We start from the raw sequence: 23,096 nt of genomic DNA on the forward strand, positions 1-23,096 counted from the left end.
TAAACTTAGCTAAAAGAATGGGCTGTCCCTTGACAGTTATATCTGGGTACTACTTTTTTGTATTAAAGTATTATTAAAATAACACATGTAGTAGTTAAAAGTTCGAATAGTTTAGAAGTGCTTATCATGAAAATCAATAGTCTCCTGCCCCTGTGTGCCATCCCAGTCCTGTTCCACCAAAGGCAACCACTTTGAACTCTTTGTGTTTTTAATTCTTTTGAAGGTTTCTACCTTATTTCAAAATTAAGTTTAGAAATGTGGTTTTCTCTACATTGTAAAATACAGTTTAGAAATGATCTCTCTGAACTCTCTCATAGATGCAGATTTCAGTTGTTTACTTCAGATCCAAGTAGTGAGGCAGTATATCCTGTTTGCCTCTTTTCTAGTATAACTTGCTTTTCCTGCCTTATTCTTCTCCTTAAACAATTTTTTGCATATTAATTTTTATCTTTTCCATCAGATCAATACACATTTATATTATAAGACCTCTCTATATATTTTAAAATAAATATCCCAGAATAATCTCTTGGTTTTACCCCTTCTCCTCCGCAGCCCACCATCTTCTTGCCAGATGAGGCTGCCCTGTCCATGTGTTGCTGTAAAGTGGTCATCTTAGAACTTTCTCACTGCTTTCTTGATATTTAGACACTGTTGGGGAGTGGGGTGGGGGGGTTGTTTCTTGATTACTGTTTTGTATTGTTGAAGAACATCTTGCAGTAAGAGGCTTCCTAAAAAAGCTTATGTGAAAAGTAGATTTGAGTGTCTTGATAACTTGGCTGGGTATAGAAATCTAAAGTGTCACTTTAGTGGTCTGTGTTGCTATTAAGAGACTCAATTTCATCTTGATTGTTTTCTCTTTATAAATAGGCTCTTTTTAATGTCTTTATGTTTTAGAAATAGTATTCTATAAAGAAAAATATTTAGTATTCTATAATGAAAAATTTTGGTGTGTGTCTCTTATTGTTTTGGATACTTGGCGTACCCTTTCAATCAGAAACCTTTTTTCTTAGAGTTCTAGGAACCTTTTCTGTATAACTTGTTAATATTATCTTTCTCTAGTTTCTGTGGAACTCTTAATAGTTGGATATTGGCCTTGTATTTGTACTATTAAGTCTCTTTTATTTTGCATCTTGTTTTTTTTGGTTTTACTTTCTGGGAAATTTGCTTAGCTTTATTTTTCACTTCCTTTTTTTTTTGCAATATTTTAGTTATGCTAGCATACTTCCAATTGCCAATAGCTATTTTATTCTGTTTCCTTTTTAGAAATACCATCTTATTCTTGTTTTATGTGAATGTGTTATCATCTTATGACTCTGAGGATATTAGCATTAGCATTACTCCAAACTCTAAAATATTCTTTTAAAGTTTGCTGTACGGTTTCCTCAGGTCTCCCCTTTCTTCTGTATTCATTTAAAAATCTCTTTTTCGTGGTGGAGGCTTTCTACACACATTTGATAATTTTCAAAGAGGAAGTGTAGCAGGATGATGGGGTGCTCTGTGAGTGCAGGCCAGATAGCAAGCCTCACTTCTCAGTGAGGGACTTTTAGATGTGAGTGTATGAGGTTTGTATGGGTGCCCTGGGAATACTCCTTGCTGTGGGTGTAGCAGCCTGGCTGTGTAAGATTTCGGTGTAACCAGAAGAAGGGGGCTTGTGAGAGAGGAACCATGTTTCTTTTATGAAGGCTTTTGCTTTGAACTCTTTATAGTTTATCTTGTGCGGTTCCTCCATGCTCCTAGCCCTGATTTCCTGTGTGAGCTCCTCTGTGTAGGGACTTCAAATACCTCCCTTTGCTTTCTATGCTTGCCGCAGACCCTTTGCCATCATTGGTGTCTCATGAGTCTCCTGAGCTCTGCAGGTTGAAGCTGTTCCCCTCCTGTCCACAGGCTCCCCTGTCTCCAACGCACTGGGCTTGTGCCTGCCTCTGCCCTACCTAATATATGATCATGATAGTTAAGTTTCTGTGTCAACTCGACAGGGCTGTGGGGTGCCCAGGCATCCGGTTGAACATTATTTTGAGTGTCTGCGAGGGCATTTCTGGATGAGGTTAGCATCTGCATCAGTAGAGTGAGGAAAGCAGGTGGCCTCCCTAGTGCGGGCGGCCCCATCAAACAGTGGAAGTCCTGACCAGAGCAACCCTCTGCCGAGTAAGTGGGAGCTCCTCCTGCCCGACACACTTCAAACTGACACATTAGCTTTTCCCGCCTTCAGAGCTACTGAAACAATGGTTCTTCCTGAGTTTCCAACCCGCCGGCCTTTGGACTGGAACCATACCACTGGTCCTCTTGCCCATTCCCACTGCTGGTGTTGAGGTTTGCCAGACTCCGTAGTTGTGTGAACCAATCCCTTATCATAAATCTACATGTCTCCTAGTGGCTCTGTTTCTCTGACATAATGACACTCTTATGAAACTGAATTATTATTTTAAAAATGGATTGACGTATCTTCTGAGAACCCATTTGTGAAGGTAGAGCCCGTTCTTCCTGCCTCGCAGGCCAGGGCCCGCCCTTAGGCGGCCGCCCCTCTTGTGGGCGGGCTTCTCTCTCACTGCAGCTCATACTCGGAAGGCGTCTTGGAGGCACGTTCAACTTGTCTGGCAAAAGCAGAAAGAAATCTGCTTTAGAAAAAAGACAACCCCACATCTTAGCTAATGATTCCATTCCTAGTTGTGTGTGTGTGTGTGTGTGTTTTAAACTGACTGCATATTTTTACATTCTTTTCTAGTGTGGTAGGGGTGTCCCTGTAGGCAGAAGTGGTAAATGTGTTTTCATTTTATAATTGTCAGTCTGATCTAAAAGCTAGGCAGCCTTTAGATCGGGTCTTTACTGCTGTTAGAATCCTGCACATACCGACTGACTTACTCATGTCTCTATGTGAGATTTCAGTTAGACACCTTCATGGATGGGTCCACTTTATGAAAGTGTGAGCTGTACACTTTGGTTTTGTGCACTTTGCAATAGATGCATGATAGTCATAAAAATGTCAGTTAGAATAAAGTTTGACAATGATGTGAGCAATCCAGAAAGATAGAATAATGTATCTCACCCCAGATTTTTAACTCTACAACATGAAGGCCTGGTAGATATGGCTTTCTACCCAGACCTAAATGAAACAGTTGTGCTTTCCATACTGGAGGTCTCTGTGTACCAGCCATCTCAGCTCCGGATGTTCTCCCAGCTTCACCACTTCAGTTTAGCTTTCCATCCAGATCACGTTTGATGTTTTAGTTCCTGAACCCTGTCTCCTTGGGAATTGTCCTTTCTGACAAGGTATGTCCTCCCTGAGAACCAGTGCCCCCTTGACTGAGGACAGAGACGTTTGGGACCTGAACAGGATGGGTTTAGGCCCTTGCATTTGGATAACTCGATCTCAGAGTGGCTGCTCCACCTTACTTGGTTTGTGGCATGCCAACACTGAGGACAGCCTTAAACCTTTCCTCGTAGTAGGGATTATTTCCCTTTGGAAAGAATATGCTGAATTCTGAATGAGAGGCCAGATGTGGTATAATTAAATGCAATTTGTTTTAGTGTTAGAGTTTGACACACTGACCTGTTGTGTTTCTTTTGGGGCAGTGGCTGCATGGAGCCTGAATTGTGATGATTCCTGTACTTGTTGAGGCCAGGTATTTTTTATAACAAATAGTTGTTGTTTCTTTTAATTGAAAATTGAGAAGAATCTCATTTAGAATGATCCTTCCCTTGCAGTGCAAAATTAAATAAATCTCACAACTCATTTTTTTTATATACCGTAAAGTTCACATTTTTTCTTTCTGTTTTTTTGTTTTGTTTTGTTTTTTTGAGACAGAGTCTCACTATCTCACCCAGGCTGGAGTGCAGTGGAGCAGTCTCGGCTCACTGCAACCTCCGCCTTCTGGGTTCAAGCGATTCTCCTGCCTCAGCCTTCCAGGTAGCTGGGATTACAGGTGCCTGCCACCACGCTCGGCTAATTTATGTATTTTTAATAGAGACAGGGTTTCACCATGTTGGTCAGGCTGGCCTCGAACTCCTGACCTCAAGCAATCCACCCGCCTCGCTCTCCCAAAGTGCTGGGATTACAGGCATGAGTCACTGTGCCTGGCCACAATTTTTTTTTTTTCCTATAAAGCACCTGGGCATGCTGACTTTGGCAGCACATAGACTACAACTGGAATGATACAGAGAAGACTAGGATGGTCCCTACGCAAGGATGACACACAAATTCATGAAGTGTTCTATATTTTTAAAGTTAAAAAACATCACTTGGGTAAAACTTGCTTTCCAATAATGTCACATTTCATGATATTAGCCATAAATATCTGACGTCTTGCATTTGGAATTGGTTATCTAAGAGTTGTTCTCACTAGAAGATCTGCCTGGCAGCATGCTCAGTGGTCAAAATGTTATCTTCTTCTCAGCTCACGTTTCCATGCAAGTGTCGAGATAAAGTGTTTCATGTCCATAGTTATTTATTGAATAATGCATTGAGTAATAGAACAGATTTGGAAATCTGATAGGAGCAGGGCAGTCACACTATTTAATAGGAATTATAGGTAGACTCTAATTTATGAACTTACCTTCAAAGGTGTATTGTAAGTTGATTGGTCAGCGGTCAACTTCCATTTCACTTGTTGGATGTGTTTTGTCACACATAGTCTGAAGGAGCCTATGTGAGCCACAATAAAGGATTATATAGAATTATAGCACTAATACCTCTCCTGGTCCAATTACTGCATTCTGGGAACAGGCTATAAGATAAAGACGTGTCTGACACCCATTTTTCCTGCCGTAGACTAAGAATCAGGAACATGTTGAAAATAGAAATGACAGTGCTTTAAAATGAACTGATTGACCTTTTTTTTTTTGTAACTGATGAGATTTCACTAGGTTAGCATTAATAAAATGAAGTGGCCGGGCGCGGTGGCTCACGCCTGTAATCCCAGCACTTTGGGAGGCCGAGACGGGCGGATCACGAGGTTAGGAGATCAAGACCATCCTGGCTAACATGGTGAAACCCCGTCTCTACTAAAAATACAAAAAACTAGCCGGACGAGGTGGCGGGCGCCTGTAGTCCCAGCTACTTGGGAGGCTGAGGCAGGAGAATGGCGAGAACCCGGGAGGCGGAGCTTGCAGTGAGCCGAGATCGCGCCACCACACTCCAGCCTGGGCGACAGAGCAAGACTGTCTCCAAAAAAAAAAAAAAAAAAAAAAAGAAGTGAAAATTTCTTGTAAGGTGCTCCTATGTTACCATTGACAGGCTCTGTTTATCAGTGGGAATTCTTGTATTCAAGGTTATTTCCAGAACACAGTTTGGGAGGGATGGTTGGCAAAGCCTAAGGAATTGATGCCAGATGTGGAGGGCCGTGGGCTTTGCCATCCATTGGAATGTCCTCTGGGGTGGCTCCCAGGTGTGCGGTGATGTCCATCAAGAAGAGCGTCAGAGGGCCACTGAGGACGGCCTTTGCATTTGGTGGTGTTGCTCTTGTTCTTTCTCTTGACTGGTTGAATGCACTGCTAAGGAATCAGTGAATTGAACTGCTTAATGTTTAGTGTTATCATCTTGTCCTCAACTTCCAGTCATCTAGAACTCCTTGCTGAGTGACTATTTGGGAGGAGGAAGGTGAATGATACCGTATTGGGAGCCTGCTAGGATGGAAGGCTTCCAGAACATGGTCATGGAATGCTGGCCCTGTTCACAAAGTCAGCCTCTGGTGGGGAGGCTTAAAGACTCCTTTATTCTTTCGGTAAATACTGAACGCTTACTGTATGTTGGGAAGATGTAAGAAATGTGTTTTTCCATGGAATGCAAGAGAATAAGGCAATTGTTTTTGGCTGTCTTTACGCCTTAACTTGGATTTACTGTTTCAATTTTGGTGATGAGTGTTAAGCTTTAGCTGACTTTCTGTGTTTCTGGAGGCTTGCTTGAAAGGGAAGTTACACTTTGAGCAGCTACTGAACTTTGCCTCTTTTAGATCGGTCTCTGGAGAACAGCTGTCAACTTCAATTTTTCTCGTAGCTGGAAAATCAGACTCTGGCATTGTCTGTGGATTCTTGCTTTCTGCCGCATTCTGGAGGTCAGACTCCTAGGGTGCCTTGTGATTTGTGAGGATCAGGTAGACCCAGACCCATATTTTGCCAGACCCTATTTTCTAATGAAATGTTTCCCATATGCACCTAATTCTGAGTTATGGAGAGGAGCATGTCCAACATACGTGTAACAAGAGCCACCCCGTGAGTCGGGCTCCTCAGAAGAGGGTTTGCGGATGGATGTTATTACCAGGTTCTGTCCTCTCCTGGGAAACCTCCGGATCTTCCCATCTCCAGAAAGGAAAAAGGCCAGTGTGTCAACATGAGTGACAAGGCCAATGTGCTGGCCCTTTGTCACATCCATTTCAGTTCTCTCCATACTTCTCCACCTCCGTTTGCCCAAATTGGGCTCTTTACTGTCCCTCCTACAAGGGGAGCAACGGGACCTCTCCCACCTTGGCGTTTCTGCACTTGCTGTCCCCTCCCTCTGCAGAGCTCTTCCCCTGTGTGTCCAGCATACTTGCTCCTGCTCCTTCCCCTCCTTTAGGGCCTAGTTCACAGGTCACCTTCTCAGTGAAACTTTCCCTCGCCACTCTGTTGAAAATAATCCCTTGCTCCCAGCCCCAGCCATTGTACCCTTCTGTATCCTCCTTCCCCGATGTGTTTTCCTCTGCCGTGTTCATCACCATCTATGCTGGTATGTGTTCTATTTATTTTTTAAAAAAATCTCTTTTCTCCTCTAGAGTGCAATTTCCTTGAGGGTGTGCGTTTCTGACCACCTGGTTCCCTTCAGTATCTCCAGGGCCTGGCACACTGCCCTAGTGCATAATTAGGACTGAGGAAGTATCTGTTGCACATGATGGATGGATGGATGGATGGATGGATGGATGGATGGATGGATAGATGAATTTTTCATAAAACCCTGCCATCTTCATGTCACCCTGTTTCAGGAAACACACTGGTCTCATGTTTAGAGGGAGTCTGAGTGAATAATAGGGAGATGTTCCTGTTTGCTCCTGGCCACTTACCTCCAGCACCCAAGCTCTGAGGTCTTGGGTTTCCATGCAGCTAGAGCCCCTCCTTGCTGTGACTAGCCAGGAGGGCAGCGATGCTGACACATGCATTTCATCCCACGAGTGGGAATGCCTTTAGGGGAGGGGTGGCTTATTTACTTGGGTGAATAAACTATCCTGTTGGGAAGTTCTGTCATTCACCCATTTCTCCTGGAGATGTTTTCCCCTGGCAGAGTGAATGGTCAAACATCTCCCATCGTATTACATTTTTTAAAATTGCTACATAATAGTTGTATTGACACATATTTTAAAAGTACATGTGATAATTTGATACATTCATATAATGTGTAAAGATCAAATCAAGTTCATTGGGATATCCAGTGCCTTAAATATTTATTTCTATGCTAGGAACATTTTAATTATTCTCTTCTAGATACACTGAAGTGTACAACAGATTATTGTAAACTGTAGTCACCCTGCTGATCTTTCAAATACCAGCTCTTATTTTCTCTACCTGACTGTGTGTTTGTACCCATTAATCAACCTCTCTTCATCTCTTCCTCCGTGCTACCCCTCCTGGCCTCTGGTCACCACCAGTGTGCCCTCTCTCTTCATGATATCCACTTTTCTAGCTCTCACATATGAGTGAGAACATGTGATATTTGTCTTTTTATGCCTGGCTTATTTCACTTAACATAATGACCTCTGGTTCCATTTATGTTGCTGCAAATGACAGGATCTCATTCTTTTTTTGTGGCTGAATAGTACTCCATTGTGTATATATGCCAGATTTTCTTCATCCATTCATCTATTGATGGCCACTTAGGTTGATTCTGTATTTTGGCTATTGTAAATATTCTGAATAGTGCTGCAATAGATATGACACTGCAGATATCTCTTTGATATATTGATTTTCTTTCTTTTGGATCTATAGCCAGCAGTGAAATTGCTGGATTATATGGCAGTCCTACTTTTAGTTTTTAGCTTTTTTTTTTTTTTTGAGACGGAGTCTTGCTCTGTCTCCCAGGCTGGAGTGCAGTGGCGCGATCTCGGCTAACTGCAAGCTCCGCCTCTTGGGTTCCACGCCATTCTCCTGCCTCAGCCTCCCGAGTAGCTGGGACTACAGGCGCCGCCACCGCACCCGGCTAATATTTGTGTGTGTGTGTGTGTGGGGTTTTTTTTTTTTTTTTTTTTTTTTTTTTTAGTAGAGACGGGGTTTCACCATGTTAGCCAGGATGGTCTTGATCTCCTGACCTCATGATCCGCCCGCCTCGGCCTCCCAAAGTGTTTGAATTACAGGCGCGAGCCACTGCTCCCGGCCCTATTTTTAGTTTTTTGAGGAACCTCCATGCTGTTTTCTATACTGGCTGTACTCATTTACTTTCCCGCCATCAGCGTACAAGGGTTCTGCTTTTTGCATGTCCTTGCCAGCATTCAATCTTTCCTGTCTTTTTTATAATAGTCATTTACACTGTAGTGAGATGATATCTCATTATAGTTTTGATTTGCATTTTTCTGATGGTTAGTGATGTTGAGCATTTTCCTGTTGGCCATTTGTGTGTCTCTTTTGAGAAATGTCTGTTCAGATCTTTTATGCATTTTTAAACCGTATTATTTTATTTATTTATTTATTTATTTATTTTTGCTGTTGAGTTGTTTGGGCTCCTTATTATATTCTGGTTATATTCTCCTTATTTATCCCTTGTCAGATGGATAGCTTATAAGTATTTTCTCCCATTCTGTGGGTTGTCTCTTTGTTGATTGTTTTCTTCATTCTGCAGAAGGTTTTTAGCTTGATGTAACGTTATTTGTCTATTCTTGCTTTGGTTGCCTATGCTTTTGAGGTCTTATACAAAAAAAATCTTTGTCTAGACCAATATCCTGGAGTATTTCCCCAATGTTTTATTTTAGTAATTTCCAGTTTCAGGTCTTAGATTTGAGCCTTTAATCTATTTTTATTTGATTTTTGTATGATGAGAGATAGGGGTCTAGATTCATTCTTTGATACATAATTACCAGTTTTCCCAGCATCATTTATTGAAGAAACTGTTCTTTCCGCACTATATGTTCTTGGCACCTTTGTTAAAATGAGTTGACTGTAGACCAGTGCTGGGATTGGGCTGCGCCGTGTTATGGCCCTGTACCACACCGAGGAGCGCGGCCAGCCTTGCTCACAGAATTATCGCCTCTTCTTCGAGAATGTAACTGGTCACTACATTTCCCCCTTTCATGATATTCCTCTGAAAGTGAACTCTAAAGAGGAAAATGGCATTCCTACGAAGAAAGCACGAAATGATGAATATGAGACGCTGTTTAATATGATTGTAGAAATACCTCGGTGGGCAAATGCTAAAACGGAGATTGCCACCAAAGAGCCACTGAATCCCATTAAACAATGTGTAAAGGATGGAAAACTACGCTATGTGGCGAATATCTTCCCTTACAAGGCTTATGTATGGAATTATGGTACCCTCCCTCAGACTTGGGAAGATCCCCCTGAAAAAGATAAGAGCACGAACTGCTTTGGAGATAATGATCCTATTGATGTTTGTGAAATAGGCTCAAAGATTCTTTCTTGTGGAGAAATTTTTCATGTGAAGATCCTCGGAATCTTGGCTCTTATTGAGGAAGGTGAAACAGATTGGAAATTAATTGCTATCAATGTGAATGATCCTGATGCCTCAAAGTTTCATGATGGGGTCTCACTATGTTGCCCAGAATGGTCTTGAACTCCTAGGCTCAAGCAATTCTCCCACCTCAGCCTCCCAAGTAGCTGGGATTAGGGGCATGCCATGGCACTTAGCTCCAGGCTGAATTTGACAACAGATATTTTTAGCAACGTTTTATTGAATTCTTTCAGAACATTCAGATTACCTTCATAAAGACAAAAACTTTTGTACTCATAAATTCACTGGTGTATGTAATATTTAATTACATCTCATAATTATAATAAAAGATACAGTTAGCATAAATGGTTTGGGAATAAACACACCTGATGCTTGGTAAAGCTAAAACTTAACTGATGGAAACAAAAGTGTGGGCTTCCTTCTAGAGTATTCTGCCAGAGGCAGCATACATAATATGTGAACATGACTCAGAATGTTCTACAGAAGTAGAGTCTTTACTAATCAGTCCAGTAAGTTGATCAAGTAGAGTTCGATTAAAAGAGCTTAATTTGTAATCAAAATTAGAAACTGAAATAGATTTAGCTTGATTACATATAGAGCTTTTCCAGATTATCCTAACTTTATTGGATTAGTTCTTCTTTAAAATTCATACAAAATTAATTTCACAAGTGGGAATAAATGACTACTAGAGAATTGCCACTTTTCTTAAAATAACATAGATTGTAAAAAATGTATCTAATCAAAGATGTCCTACAAATAGATAGTGTTGATGGTTGCACAAAATTGTAGACATACTTAATGTAACTGAATTATACACTTAAAATGCTTAACATGGCAAATTTTATGTTACGGATATTTTATCACAATAAAAGAAAACTGAAAAAAAAATGAGTTGACTATAAATGCATGACTTTATATCTGGGTTCTCTCTAGTTCTCTTTTTTTAAGCGATGGGGTCTCACTATGTTGCTGGTCTCAAACTCCAGGCTTCAAGTGATTCTCCCACCTTGGCCTCCCAATGGCTTCTCTATTCTTTTCCATTGGTCTATGTGACTATTTTTATGCCAGTACTGTGCTGATTTGGTTACTATAGTTTTGTAGTATGTTTTGAAATCAGGTAGTGAAGTCAGCTTTGTTCTTTTGCTCAGGATTGCTTTGGCTATTCAAGATTTGTGGTTCCATATAAAGTTTAGGATTTTTTTTTTCCTGTCTCTGTGAAGAATATCATTGATATTTTGATAGGGATTATATTGAATCTGTAATTTGCTTTGGGTGGTGTTGTCACTTGAATAATATTCTAATCCATGAGCATGGAATATCTTTCCATTCTTTGGTGTCCTCTTCAATTTATTTCATCAGTGTATTAATAGTTTTTCTTATATAAATCTTTCACTTCTCTGGGGAAATTGATTCCTAGGTATTTTATGTTCTTTGTAGTTACTGTAAATGAGATTGTTTTCCTGATTTCTTTTTCAGATTATTTGCTGTTGGCATATAGAAATGCTACTGATTTTTATGTGTTGATTTTGTATCCTGCAAGTTGCAATCATGTCGTCTGTGAACAAGGCTAATCTGACTTTTTCCTTTCCAGTTTGGATGCCCTTTATTTCTTTCTCTTGCCTACTTTCTCTGACCAGGACTTCCAATACCATGTTTAGTAACAGTGGTGAAAGTGGGCATCCTTATCATGTTCCAGACCTTAGAGGAAAGGCTTTCAATTTTTCCCAATTCAGTATGATGTTGGTTGTGGGTTTGTCATGTATGGCCATTATTATTTTGAAGTATGTTCCTTCTGTATCTAGTTTGTTGAGGATTTTTATCTCAAAGAGATGTTGGATTTTATCATATACTTTTTTCAACATCTACTAAAATGATCACATGGTTTTTGTTCTTGGTTCTGTTAAAGTCATATATCACATTTATAGATTTGTATATGTCAAACCATCCTTGCATCCCTGAGAGGAATTTCACTTGATCATGGCAAATGATTTTTTAATATGTTGGTGAATTCATTTTGCTAGTATTTGGTTAAGAATTTTTGCATCTACTGGCTGGGCGTGGTGGCTCATGCCTGTAATCCCAGCATTTTGGGAGGCCAAGGTGGGTGAATCACTTGAGGTCAGGAGTTCAAGACCAGCCTGGCCAACATGGTGAAACCCCATGTCTACTGAAAATACAAAAAGATAGCCAGGCGTGGTGGCACATACCTGTAATCCCAGTTACTCTGGAGGCTGAGACAGAAGACTAGCTTGAACCCAGGAGGTGCAGAGTGTGGTGAGCCAAGATCACACCACTGCCCTCCAGCCTGGGCAACAGGGCTTGACTCTGTCTCAAAAAAAAAAAAAAAGAATTTTTTCATATATGTTCATCAGTGATATTGACCTATAGTTTTCTTGCCTGATTTTAGTATCAGGGTGGTGCTGGCCTCATAGAATGAGTTCGGAAGTATTCTACGGTCTTCAATTTTTTTTCAAGGCTTTAGGAGAATTTATTTATTTATTTATTTTTTTGAGTCAGGGTTTCACTCTCATTACCCAGGCTGGAGTGCAGTGCTGCAATCTTGGCTCACTGCAACCTTGACTTCTGGGGCTTAGATCCTCCCACCTCAGCAACCTCCTGAGTAACTGAGACTTCAGGCACACACCACCTTGCCTGGCTAGATATTAGTTCTTCTTTAAATGTTTCATAGAAATCAGCAGTGAAACCATCTGGTCGTGGACTTTTCTTTAATAGGAGTCTTCTTCTTATGGCTTTGATTTAGTTACTTGTTATTGATTGGTTGAAGTCTTCTGTCTCTTTGTGGTTCAGTCTTGGTAGGTTTTATGTACCAGAGAATTTATCCATTTCTTCTTGGTTTCCAATTTGTTGGTGCATAATTGTTCATAATAGTCTCTAATGATTTTCTTTTTTGTATTTCTGTGGTCTCAGTTTTTATGTTGCCTTTTTCATTTCTGGTTTTATTTGAGTGTTCTCTTTTCTTCTTAGTCCAGCTAAGGATTTGTCAATTTTGCTTATCTTTTCAAAAATTCGAGTTTTTGTTTCATTGATCTTTTGTACTTTTTTTAGTCTCAATTTTATTTATTTCTGCTCTTACATTTATTATTTCTTTTCTTCTACTAATTTTGGGTTTGGTTTGTTCTTGTTTTTCTAATCTCTTAAGGTGCTCTTAAGTCTTTCTACTTTTTTGATGTAGGTGTTTATTGCTATAAACTTCCCTTTTACCATTGCTTTTGCTGTATCCCATAGATTTTGATATGTTATATTTCCATTTCCATTTGTTTCAAGAAATTAAAAATTCTCCTTAATTTCTTCATTGACCTCAGTTGTTGAGGAACATGTTATTTACTTTGCATGTGTTTATGTAGTTTCCAGGGTTCCTACTGTTATTGATTTCTAGTTTATTTCATTGTGGTCAGGAAAAAATAGTTGATATGATTTCTACTTTTTTGAATGTGCTGGGACTTGATTTATGGCCTAAGATACAGTCTTTTCTAAAGAATGTTCTGTATACCAATGAAAAGAAAATGTATTCTGCAGCAGTTGGGTGAAATATTCTGTAAATGTGAGTTAGTCTTGTTTTGTCTAGTATACAATTTAACTCTGGTGTTCCTTTGCTGATTTTCTGTCTAGATGATCTGTCCATTACTGACAGCGGGAAGCTGAGGTCCCCTTCTACTATTGTATTGTGGTCTATCTCTTGCTTTAGATATATTAATGTCTGCTTTATATTTTTGGGTGCTCTGGTGTTGAGTGCATAGATGTTTATAATTGCCTTTATCATTATATAATGATCTTCTTTGACTTGTAGTCTGTTTTGTCTAGTATAAGAATAGGTAATCCTACTATCTTTTGGTTTTCACTTGCATGGAATATCTTTTTCCATCTCTTTCATTCTATGTGTGTTTATATAGGTAATACTGGTTTCTTGTAGGCAGCATATAGCTGAATCTTGTTTCTTTATCCATTCAGCTATATATATCTTTTAATTAGAGCATTAAGTTCATTTACATGCAGTGTTATCATTGATAAGTAAGGACTTACTACTGCCATTTTTCTGCTTGTTTTCTCATTGTTTGGTAACCAGCTTTCTTCCTTCTTTCCTTCCTTCCTTCAATCCTCCTTTTCTTTTTTCCATCTTCCTTTGTGGTTAAGTGATTTTCTCAGGTAATATGTTTTAATTTGTTGCTTTTTATTTTTAGTGTATCTATTATAGGTTTTTGCATTGTGGTCATCACAAGGCTTGCAAAAACATCTTGTAGATATAACAAGTTATTTTTAAAGAGATAACTTATCTTAGATCACAGAAAGGAATAGAAACAATAAAGTAAAAAAACCTCTGTGTTTTAACTCCATCTCCCCTACATATTGATTTTTTTGTTGCCTCAATGTGGATATATTTACACTGCCTATTTCTTAGCAGGTTGCTGTATGTGTTTTTGTTTTTTTTAGATTTGTCTTTTGGGCTTCATACTAGAGTTATGAGTGGATTGCACACCACAATTACAGTATTAGAGTATTCTTGGTATGTCTATATGCTAAATTTTACTAGTGGGTTTTATACCTTCAAATGTTTTCTATTTACATGTTAGTGTTCTTTTTTTTTTTTTTTTCAAATTGAAGAACTTCCTTTAGTATTTCTTGTAAAATGGGTCTGGTGATGGTAAATTCTCTCAGCTTTTGTTTGTCTGGGAAAGCCTTTATTTTTCCTTCGTAGGTGAAGGGCAACTTTGCGGGATACAGTATTCTTGGATGGAAATTTTTTTTCTTTTAGCACTTTGAAAATTTTGTTCCACTCCTTTCTGGCCTGTTTGGTTTCCATTGATAAGTCTGTTGCCAGATGAATTGGAGATTCTTTATACGTTATTTGCTTCTTTTCTTTTGCTGCTTTTGGGATCCTCTTTGTCCTTGATCTTTCAGAATGTGATTATTACATGCCTTGGGGAAGTCTTATTTGGGTCAGATCTGTTTGTTGTTCTCTGACATTCCTGTACCTGGATGTTTATTTCTTTCTCAAGTTTTGGAAAGTTTTCTGTTATTTTTTTGAATAAGCTTTCTACTCCTTGCTCTTGTTTAACTCCCTCTTGAACACCAGTGATTCTTAGACTTTGTCTTTTGAGGCAATTTTCTTTATCTTGTTGACAATCTTTGTTCCTTTTTATTCTTTTTTCTTCTCTGTGTATTTTCAAATTGCCTGTTTTTGAGCTCATTGATTCTTACTTTTGCTTGATTCATTCTCCTACTGACAGCCTCTAATGAGTTTTTCAGTTCCTCAAATATATTTCTCAGTTTGAAGATTTCTGTTTGTTTTTATTATTATTTCAGTCTCTTCATGAAATTTCTCTGATAAATTCTTGAGTTGCTTTTTTGTGTTATTTTGAAAATCACCGAGTTTCCTTAAAACTGCTATTTTGAATTCTTGTTCAGAGAGCTCACATATCACCATCTTGTTAGGGTTAGTCACTGGTTCCTTACTTCATTTGTTTGGGGAAGTCATGGTTCCCTGATTGCTGCTGTCACATATGAATGTATGTCTATGTGTTTGCACTGGAGAATTAGTTATTTTAGTCTTCTCTGTCTGGCTTCTTTTGTTTTTTATTGGATATATTTGCTTAGAGATTCGTTGTAATTTACCTGTTGAATTTCTTTCTTTTCCCATTAGGTCACTGCCTCCTTTTCAGCATTAGATAGTGCCTTAAGCCCAGGTTTGTCTCTGCTCTAATAAAGAATTGGAGCACTGCCCATCCCAAAAGGGGATAGTGCCAAAGGGGATGTCCTAGCACTGTGGGGAGGTTAAGTAGGGATTTGTGCTCAGGGGACCTGTGGGATGAACCTCCTGCAGCATGGTGTTGCTAAACAGACACTCCGATTTGGTATCTACTTTGGCCAACTTATCGAGTCAAGTTTCCAGAGTTGGGGATAGTAGTCCTGCCTCCTCACTTTGTCTCTGGCTGTCCCCAGGGATATTTTTTCCTTCAGGCATTCCTCATGCTTCCTGTGAGTTGAGGTAGGAGCAGGTATCCTGCCAGGGAACTCAAAATGATGGGGAAGCTGCTTATCACCTTGATTTTCCTTTTTTCCAGTGTTAAACTGAGAGTCAGGGGGAGATTTTCCATGTGCTTGGTGCCGGCAGATTGGGGAGAGGGGCGTCTTGGCTATGGATGTCCCATTCTCTTACCATTTGCTTGGAGCTTTTTTACTTCTCTGTGGCACTGAGAACTGTCTCATCTTCATATTTTCGTTCTGGGATATTTGTGGTGATAATCTAAGTGCTGTAAATTTGGTTTTTGTTTTCTGTGCGGGGAATGAAGCCAGCCAGCTTGCTTCCAAGCCACCATTTTGGAACCAGAAACCTCACTGTATTATACCTTACAGTGCTCTGCTGAATTAAATTCAAATAGGAAATATGAACAAATTTACCTCCTCAGCAACTATCCTAAATCCCTGCTACTCAAAGTGTGGTCATTGTACCAGCAGCATTGAACTCACTTGGGAACTTTTTAAAGATGTGGAATCTCAGGCCCACCCCAGACCTACTGAATTAGAATCTGCATTTTAACAAGCTGCCCTGGAGACTGGTATGTACCTTCATATTCAAGAAGCACTGTCCTGCAATATTCTGGTAGACTTATTTTGACAGGTGCTGCCTTCAGCTGTTCGTAGTGTTATATCTTTAATTCTGTAACCCGACTCCTAATGGCTGTCTATTTTGGCAATTATTTTAATGCCACACAATAACCTTTTCTTGGTTGAATGTTAGTTTCTCTGAATTATTGATCATGCTGACTCTATCTCAGGATGCAAGCATTTGGGCTCATTTTTCAAGTTCTGGTAGAGTCAAAGTTAGTATGCATTTCCCTCTCCACTTCCACCCTCTTATATTTCATTTCTTGCCACAAGCAGGATGCCTTTTCTCCTCAACTCTCCATCTTCATGCTTCTCAGGGATATGTAGGTCCCTAAGCACAGTCAGCATTTTGTTCAGGTGGAAAACGTTCATATATCGTTGGGGTCATGTGCCAACTGTGTGCATGTGTATCTGGTTTATACAGATGGAATCTCAGGTTCAAATGTTATAATCAAGCCATCTTGCAAGATAGTTTCTACACTCTTATTTCACAGTATGTGAATTTTCTTTTTGTTTTTCGCTGACAAATGTTGATTGTGTTATTTCAGTGGTCAGGATTGCTGTAGAGGTATGCATGATATTCCGTTTGATTTTGTCCTCTAAGCCATAGGTAAGAATTAACTTTGTATTGTGAGCCATCACATACATGAGTTTGGTGTATTTTCCCTACCTTTTAATGAGCTTAATGTCAGCTAGTTGATTCTGTCTGGCAAAATTTCACAGTGCCATCCTGTTATGCCACAGGGCCACGTAAACAAGGAGGAGATCCATGTCAGCAAATTTCTAGCTAGTTCAGGGATAGCCTTTCAAGTTTCATATTGCTTAAGTTTTGAGTCTTTAAAAAGTGGTCTTCATATAACATCACATACGTCTTTAGCACCTTAGGTAGAAGGTGCTAAAAATGATTTTGTCTTTAAGGATAACTCTGATCACTGTATTGTGAAACGTGAGGCCATTGTACCATGGGACATGATTTTCTCTAAGGCAGTGGCAGATGGCACTATTGGCAGTGGGACTATTTCTTGTTCCATCAAATGACCTCCGGCTGCTATATTTTTGAGTCGTCTGCTTTGGTATTACTCTGCTGTTCCAGGCTTGGTTGCTGTCCAGTCTCACAGTAGTGTACCTTGCCTGTGGTGTATTCTGTCTCCTGAGCCCTTTGCCCTTCTATTGTGGTGCTTCTAATTTGTTGTAAATTAAAAACCTGCTAGATAATTTTGCTAGAATATATTATAATTAAGAATAGGCTCCGAGTGATGTCTTCAGAGGGTGAGCTAGGAATCATATAGGTACTTCTATGGTGCAAACTTGAATAAAACCTGTGAGCAGCCACAGCTGGTTTGGTTCGTTTTGCCTTTGGGTTATTTCACCGTTCACTCACTATCTGCTGTGTGCTAGGAACATATGGAATTGAAGTAAACATTCTTGTTGTTCCCATAATCTGTTCTGGGGATAGATAAAATGCAAAGCAGAGCATTACACCTATATGATATAGGTGTAAACACTGTACTGTGGACTTCCATGAAGAAGAGTCATTATAAATTTGACCAGACTTACTAGAAGATGTAAGATTGGGTGGGAGGAAGGACACTTTAGTCATGGAGAGACAGGTGGGTGGGGTGTAAGGGACAGGATATCCTAGGCGGAAGCAAAAGTGTGAGCAAAGGTGGTCAAATAAAGGGTGTGTGGAAGGAGTGGAATTTATCTGGGTGTGATTGAAGCACGAAATATCTGTGGTGGGTACCCAGAGGGAACATCAAATTGTTATTCACACGCCTGCTGTTCATAGCATGTAGCCCCTAGAAGGTGGGTAAATGTCTCTGCTTACATTGTGTGAAAATTAAAGAAGCACATGTATGTCTTCCAACATGGAGAAAGAAGACCTCATTGGAAGAATTTCTCATCGGGGCGCCATGTTACAAACTAACGCTCTTTAGGAGAAGATGCACAGCAATTTCCTTGTTCTGAGTTTTGATGCTTTTTTTTTTTTAAAACAATTTGTAAAGCTTTCGAAACTTCTTGTCTTGTTCTTGTGTTTTAGAGTTTACATCTATAACTGATAGTATTATTTTTCTTTGCACTTACAGTACGGCCAAGTACAGCGTGTTGACATTTCTACCTCGATTCTTGTATGAGCAGATTAGAAGAGCTGCTAATGCCTTCTTTCTCTTCATTGCCTTATTACAGGTAATGGTTTTTTAACAGTTCCTTGGAATTCGCAACCTTAATTACATGTAAAATGAGATTTTGCTAAAAGGTTCCTTAACTGCTAAAGTGTTATCATCTTGGAATATAGTTTGTTTCCCTCCTCCGGTCATTGTTCGATAGAGTGAACAAGCCTGACTTTGTATACAGGGAGATTTCTTTCGGTATGGCCGTAAGGATGATTGCAGTGACTGAAAGAGGCATTGAAAAGTGGCCTTAGGGCCATACTTTTAAGCCTTTTTCTGTTCCAAACACATAACCAATGTTGGATAAAATTTAAAAAAATATGTAAAATACATAGCTGGTTTTTAAAGTAAGGTAATTATTTTTGAGTAACAGAAATGGAACAGAACTGCAAAAGTGTGAACCATGCGTGACTGCCATAATTTTCTTCTCATGGAGAGGATTTTTATGTGCCAACTTCCTACTTGTGGTCTCTTATCTTCCAGCAAATTCCAGATGTATCTCCAACAGGAAGATATACCACCCTGGTGCCATTGATCATTATTTTAACAATTGCAGGCATCAAAGAGATTGTAGAAGATTTTGTAAGTTTTTGCTTTTGGATAATAAAATCATTGTATGCAGTAGATCATAACTTACGTGTTGCCTCGGGTGATATATTTAAGGCAGAAAATTGGGCTATAGCTTAACCAGCCTTTTTAGATGCCTGATGATATTTTTTGGGGGAGGGGATGTATACTCAGAGTGTCCTAAATACCTGTACAGTGACACTAAACAGTTCAAACTTTGTTTTCAAATATTAGGTCTCTGGAGCCCCGTTGATTTTTATCACTGATGTTCCTATAGCCTGTGTTAGAGCTTGCTAATTTGGGCAGCAAATGAAGGATTGCTGTGCTGTCTAGGATGGCAGCATTGTCTCGCTCTGCCTGAGGCAACTGTACAAGAATCTTCTCCCCTCACAATCATCCTAGTGTAGCTCCAAGTTCATTGGCTACAACAACTATATTCCTTTTCTCTCTCTTTCTTACTCTGTCTTCCCCTATATATTTGTGTGTGTGTGTGTACATATATATATACGTACACACACACAAAAAACGTGTATATATATATTTGTGTGTGCTGTCTCTCTGTCTCTGGATCTTCCTCTCCCCCCTTACACACACATACACACATCTTGCTTTCACAAACATATATGCATCTTTCTGGGAATAGGTATGTAAATAAATAGGTATGTAAATGAATATTTAAAAAAATAGGTATGTAAATAAATATAACACAGCTTAAGCATCCCTAAATCCAAAAACCCCACATCTGAAATGCTTCAAAATCCAAAACTTTTTGCATGCCGACATGATGCCACAAGTGGAAAACTCCACACCTGACCTCATGTGATGGCTGCACAAAATTATTATAAACACTGTATGAAGGCTATGTGTATAAAGTGAATATGAAACATAAATCAATTTGATGTTTAGACTTGGGTCCCATCCCGGAGATACCTCATTGGGTATATGCAAATACTCCAAGATCTGAAACAATCTGAAATATGAAACACTTCGGGTCCCGAGCATGTCAGATAAGGGATCCGCAACCTGTACACATTGAAGCAACGTTACTTTATCAATAAAATGAAGTTGGCTGTTTGTTGCTGGGTTTATCATACTGAATAATCATTGCAGTCTGATCTAAAGCAAGGAGTGAAAAGTTTTGTACTTCCAAGTGCTAGAACCACAATAAAATAATTGAAACTAAGGAGACCACTTCTAAACTTAGGGAGTGCTGATAGATCACAAAATTGTTGAATTGAATTTTATAGCATGAGCATTGTTGGCAGTTTCCTTGTCCCCTGTAATTTCCTGATTGTTTTGTTTGCTATTTCAATTATTCATGTGGAACTTTTGTTAGAACTACTTTTTCTCTTTCTGTAACAGAAGCGACACAAGGCAGACAATGCAGTTAACAAAAAGAAAACCATAGGTAAGATCCCAGGCTGAATCACTTTTTCCACTGGAAAACTTAAGATTAAGGCCTGCATTTAAGGAATTTTAAATAAGTACTGAGTGGTATTGAGATAAATTGGGAAGATGATCTATAAAATACTTTAAAGAAATAGTAAAAAACAAATTGAACATGATTTTAGTCCTAATAATTAAGATTTGAACAGCATTTGTGTATTTTAGAATGTTAGAAAAGGTTGTAATTTTCAGGAACTAGACAGTTTTTATGTCCATAAAAAGTCTAAGCATTCACGTCCTTCATTTATAATCTCTCCTTACTTCCATCTTCTACTTCTTATTGTTTTATTTCTACAACATCAATTTTTGGTTTGTTTGTTTAATTTTTTGAGACAGGGTCTCACTCCTGTTCCCCCGGCTGGAGTGCAGTGGCGTGATCATGGTACCCTGTAGCTTTGACCTCCCAGGCTCAGGGGATCCTCCCACCTCAGCCTTCTGAGTACCTGGGACTACAGGCGTGCACCACCACCCCTGACTAATTTTTGTGTATTTTTGGTAGAGATGAGTTTCACCATGTTGCCCAGGCTAGTCTCAAACATCTCGGCTCAACCTATCTGCCTGCCTTGTCTTCCCAAAGTGTTAGGATTACAGGTATGAGCCACCGTGCCCAGCTGTTTAGTTTTTTTTTAAATTGTGGAACAGCAGGCCTTTTTTTTTTTCTTCTGGGCTGAAAATAAGTAGATTTAACTTACATACATAAACATTGATGTGTATGCATTAATGTACATATGTTACAGAGGTACATACACTGGTGTTCCATTGTGAGTGGGGGTGCTGATGTTATGCCGTCATGGCTAAAGATAGGGTATGTTAGAATTAATAAATGGAATTCTAAAAGAAGGCTTTTGGATTTTAGGAAACTGATTCGATTTATTACCAGTATTAACCAATATTTTATTTTTCTCTTTTTCAGTGTTAAGAAATGGTGTGTGGCATACCATTGTGTGGAAAGAGGTAACAACGAATTTTAAAGACGCACCAGTACTATTGGTTTGAAGACGTGTGATGAATGGCTGGTCTTGACTGCAGTATGAAGTTTGCGTTGAGACATGGTAGAGTTTTCCGTGAGGTCTGCTGAGACCCGAGGCGTGTTTACTCTGTCCCCTGCCCCTTCTAGTAAGGGCCCAGTGTGTCACTTCAAGCTATGAACTTCAGTGCTCCTGACTGACATTTCTGAAAGCTCAAAGTATTTTCTAGTTTCTAAATCCAATTTGAGAAACATTTTCCCTGGTCCTCTGTTGTCTTAATCTAAGTTAAAGTTTATTTTTGTTTTTAGCATTTGTGATTCTCACTTCTAACATTTTTGGGTGGAAAGGTCATTAACTACAGAATGGTGGAATGGGGGTAAGAAACCACCCCGTTTCCGTTCTAGCACAGCGGTTAGCTGCTCTTAATAACAGCAAGGAAAGCTTTGCCTCCACGTCCCCGGACGTGTGAGGTTTAGAGGGTTGAAGAATGGTGTGGTGTTTTGGTTGTTTGTGGTGATGAGTAGAAAATTTAGAAGAAATCTGCCAGACCATCTGGGTATTTTATATCTGATAAAATGAGCGTTTTAGCTGGACCTTCTTAATGGACACAGGACGTGTTGGGGGATGACTCTCATAGCCGATTAACATGATTTCAAAAGAAAACAATGTTTTAGAAGGGTAACTTGAAATAGTGTTTCTTGCTAAACATTTAGTAAACAATGTTTTTAAATGACTCTTATAGTCTTTTATATCTGAAAAATGCCCGTGATATGATAACTGCAGCATTTGCTTTAGTTTTCATTTTACTTTACTTTGTTGTAGGAGAATTCCCCCACCCTTTAAAGAAATTTCTCCTTTATAAAAGTGTTTTGCAGTAACACCTTCACCTTTGCAGCAGTCTTGAAGTCCTGTGTTGCAAATGTTCATCAGCCTCACGTTTGGAAAGGTCGTGGTTCTTCGTCAGGAGGTTGGGAATTCTTGACACACAGTGGGAGAAACGCTCCCAATGCTGAAGGAATTCAGGGGTTCTCCCAGCACTGGGAAATTGCCCCTCTATTTCTCTAGGGTCCTTCTTGTGACTCCCTCCCCAGAAAGGTATCAGTATCAGCTAGAGTGAAGAATGATTTGGATTCTGAGGGCCTGACATTGCTTGAAACAGCAGAAAATGGAGTGATGGTCTCTGATGGATGGTCCAGGAGCTGACGGCTTTGCAGACTCCTGAAACTCGTGACTGTTTCCAATGTTCATTTGGGAGAAAAACAACAATCACAAAGAAACGCCGGTTCTATATTGTACCACATGCATTTGTATTTCCATTTAAAATGTATATACTTGTTTCATTTCAGTGGAGCTCCTGGCATGTGTTAGAGATTGTACTAGGCATGGGAAGAATGAAACACAGCACTTCCCTTAAGGAGTTTCAAACGTCAGTGGGCTTCCCAGTCACTGTCCGCAGGGCTGCTAGAACCCAGATGGCTGGGCCCCACTCCCAGGGTATCTGATTCACTGGGTCTCGGGTGGGGCCTTAGAATTTGCACGTTTAAACAAATTATTAGTTGAGGCCGAAGCCGATGGTGTAGGGAGCACACTCGAACCATCGGTGTCCTGGGAGAGAGAGGGAACTAACCTGACGCAGGGCACTTGTTGAGCTCTGTGTAGGAGAAAGCGTCCACCTTGGGA

The 23,096-nt window shown here is 39.6% G+C and overlaps 1 protein-coding gene, 1 non-coding gene and 1 pseudogene across 4 annotated transcripts in view; all 3 read left to right on the top strand.

Moving 5' to 3' along the window:
• Window positions 1–23,096, top strand: part of ATP8A2 (ATPase phospholipid transporting 8A2) — a 642,805-nt gene that overhangs the window by 143,389 nt on the left and 476,320 nt on the right. For both annotated transcript variants that reach the window (XM_031655775.1, XM_003913687.5), the window contains exons 3-6: window positions 18,352–18,451; window positions 18,919–19,017; window positions 20,365–20,410; window positions 21,362–21,402. In XM_031655775.1, the coding sequence (XP_031511635.1) occupies window positions 18,352–18,451; window positions 18,919–19,017; window positions 20,365–20,410; window positions 21,362–21,402 (286 nt within the window). The remainder of the gene's footprint in view (window positions 1–18,351; window positions 18,452–18,918; window positions 19,018–20,364; window positions 20,411–21,361; window positions 21,403–23,096) is intronic.
• On the top strand, window positions 4,112–4,218 carry LOC116270654. The gene has a single exon (XR_004178802.1). It is a non-coding gene; the product is annotated as a U6 spliceosomal RNA (small nuclear RNA).
• Window positions 8,916–10,511, top strand: LOC103879109 (annotated as a pseudogene). The gene has a single exon (XR_639549.4). The product of XR_639549.4 is annotated as an inorganic pyrophosphatase 2, mitochondrial pseudogene (transcript).

The sequence above is a fragment of the Papio anubis genome, chromosome 15 (genome assembly GCF_008728515.1).
Source record: "Papio anubis isolate 15944 chromosome 15, Panubis1.0, whole genome shotgun sequence".
In the NCBI taxonomy this organism is placed as follows: domain Eukaryota; kingdom Metazoa; phylum Chordata; class Mammalia; order Primates; family Cercopithecidae; genus Papio; species Papio anubis.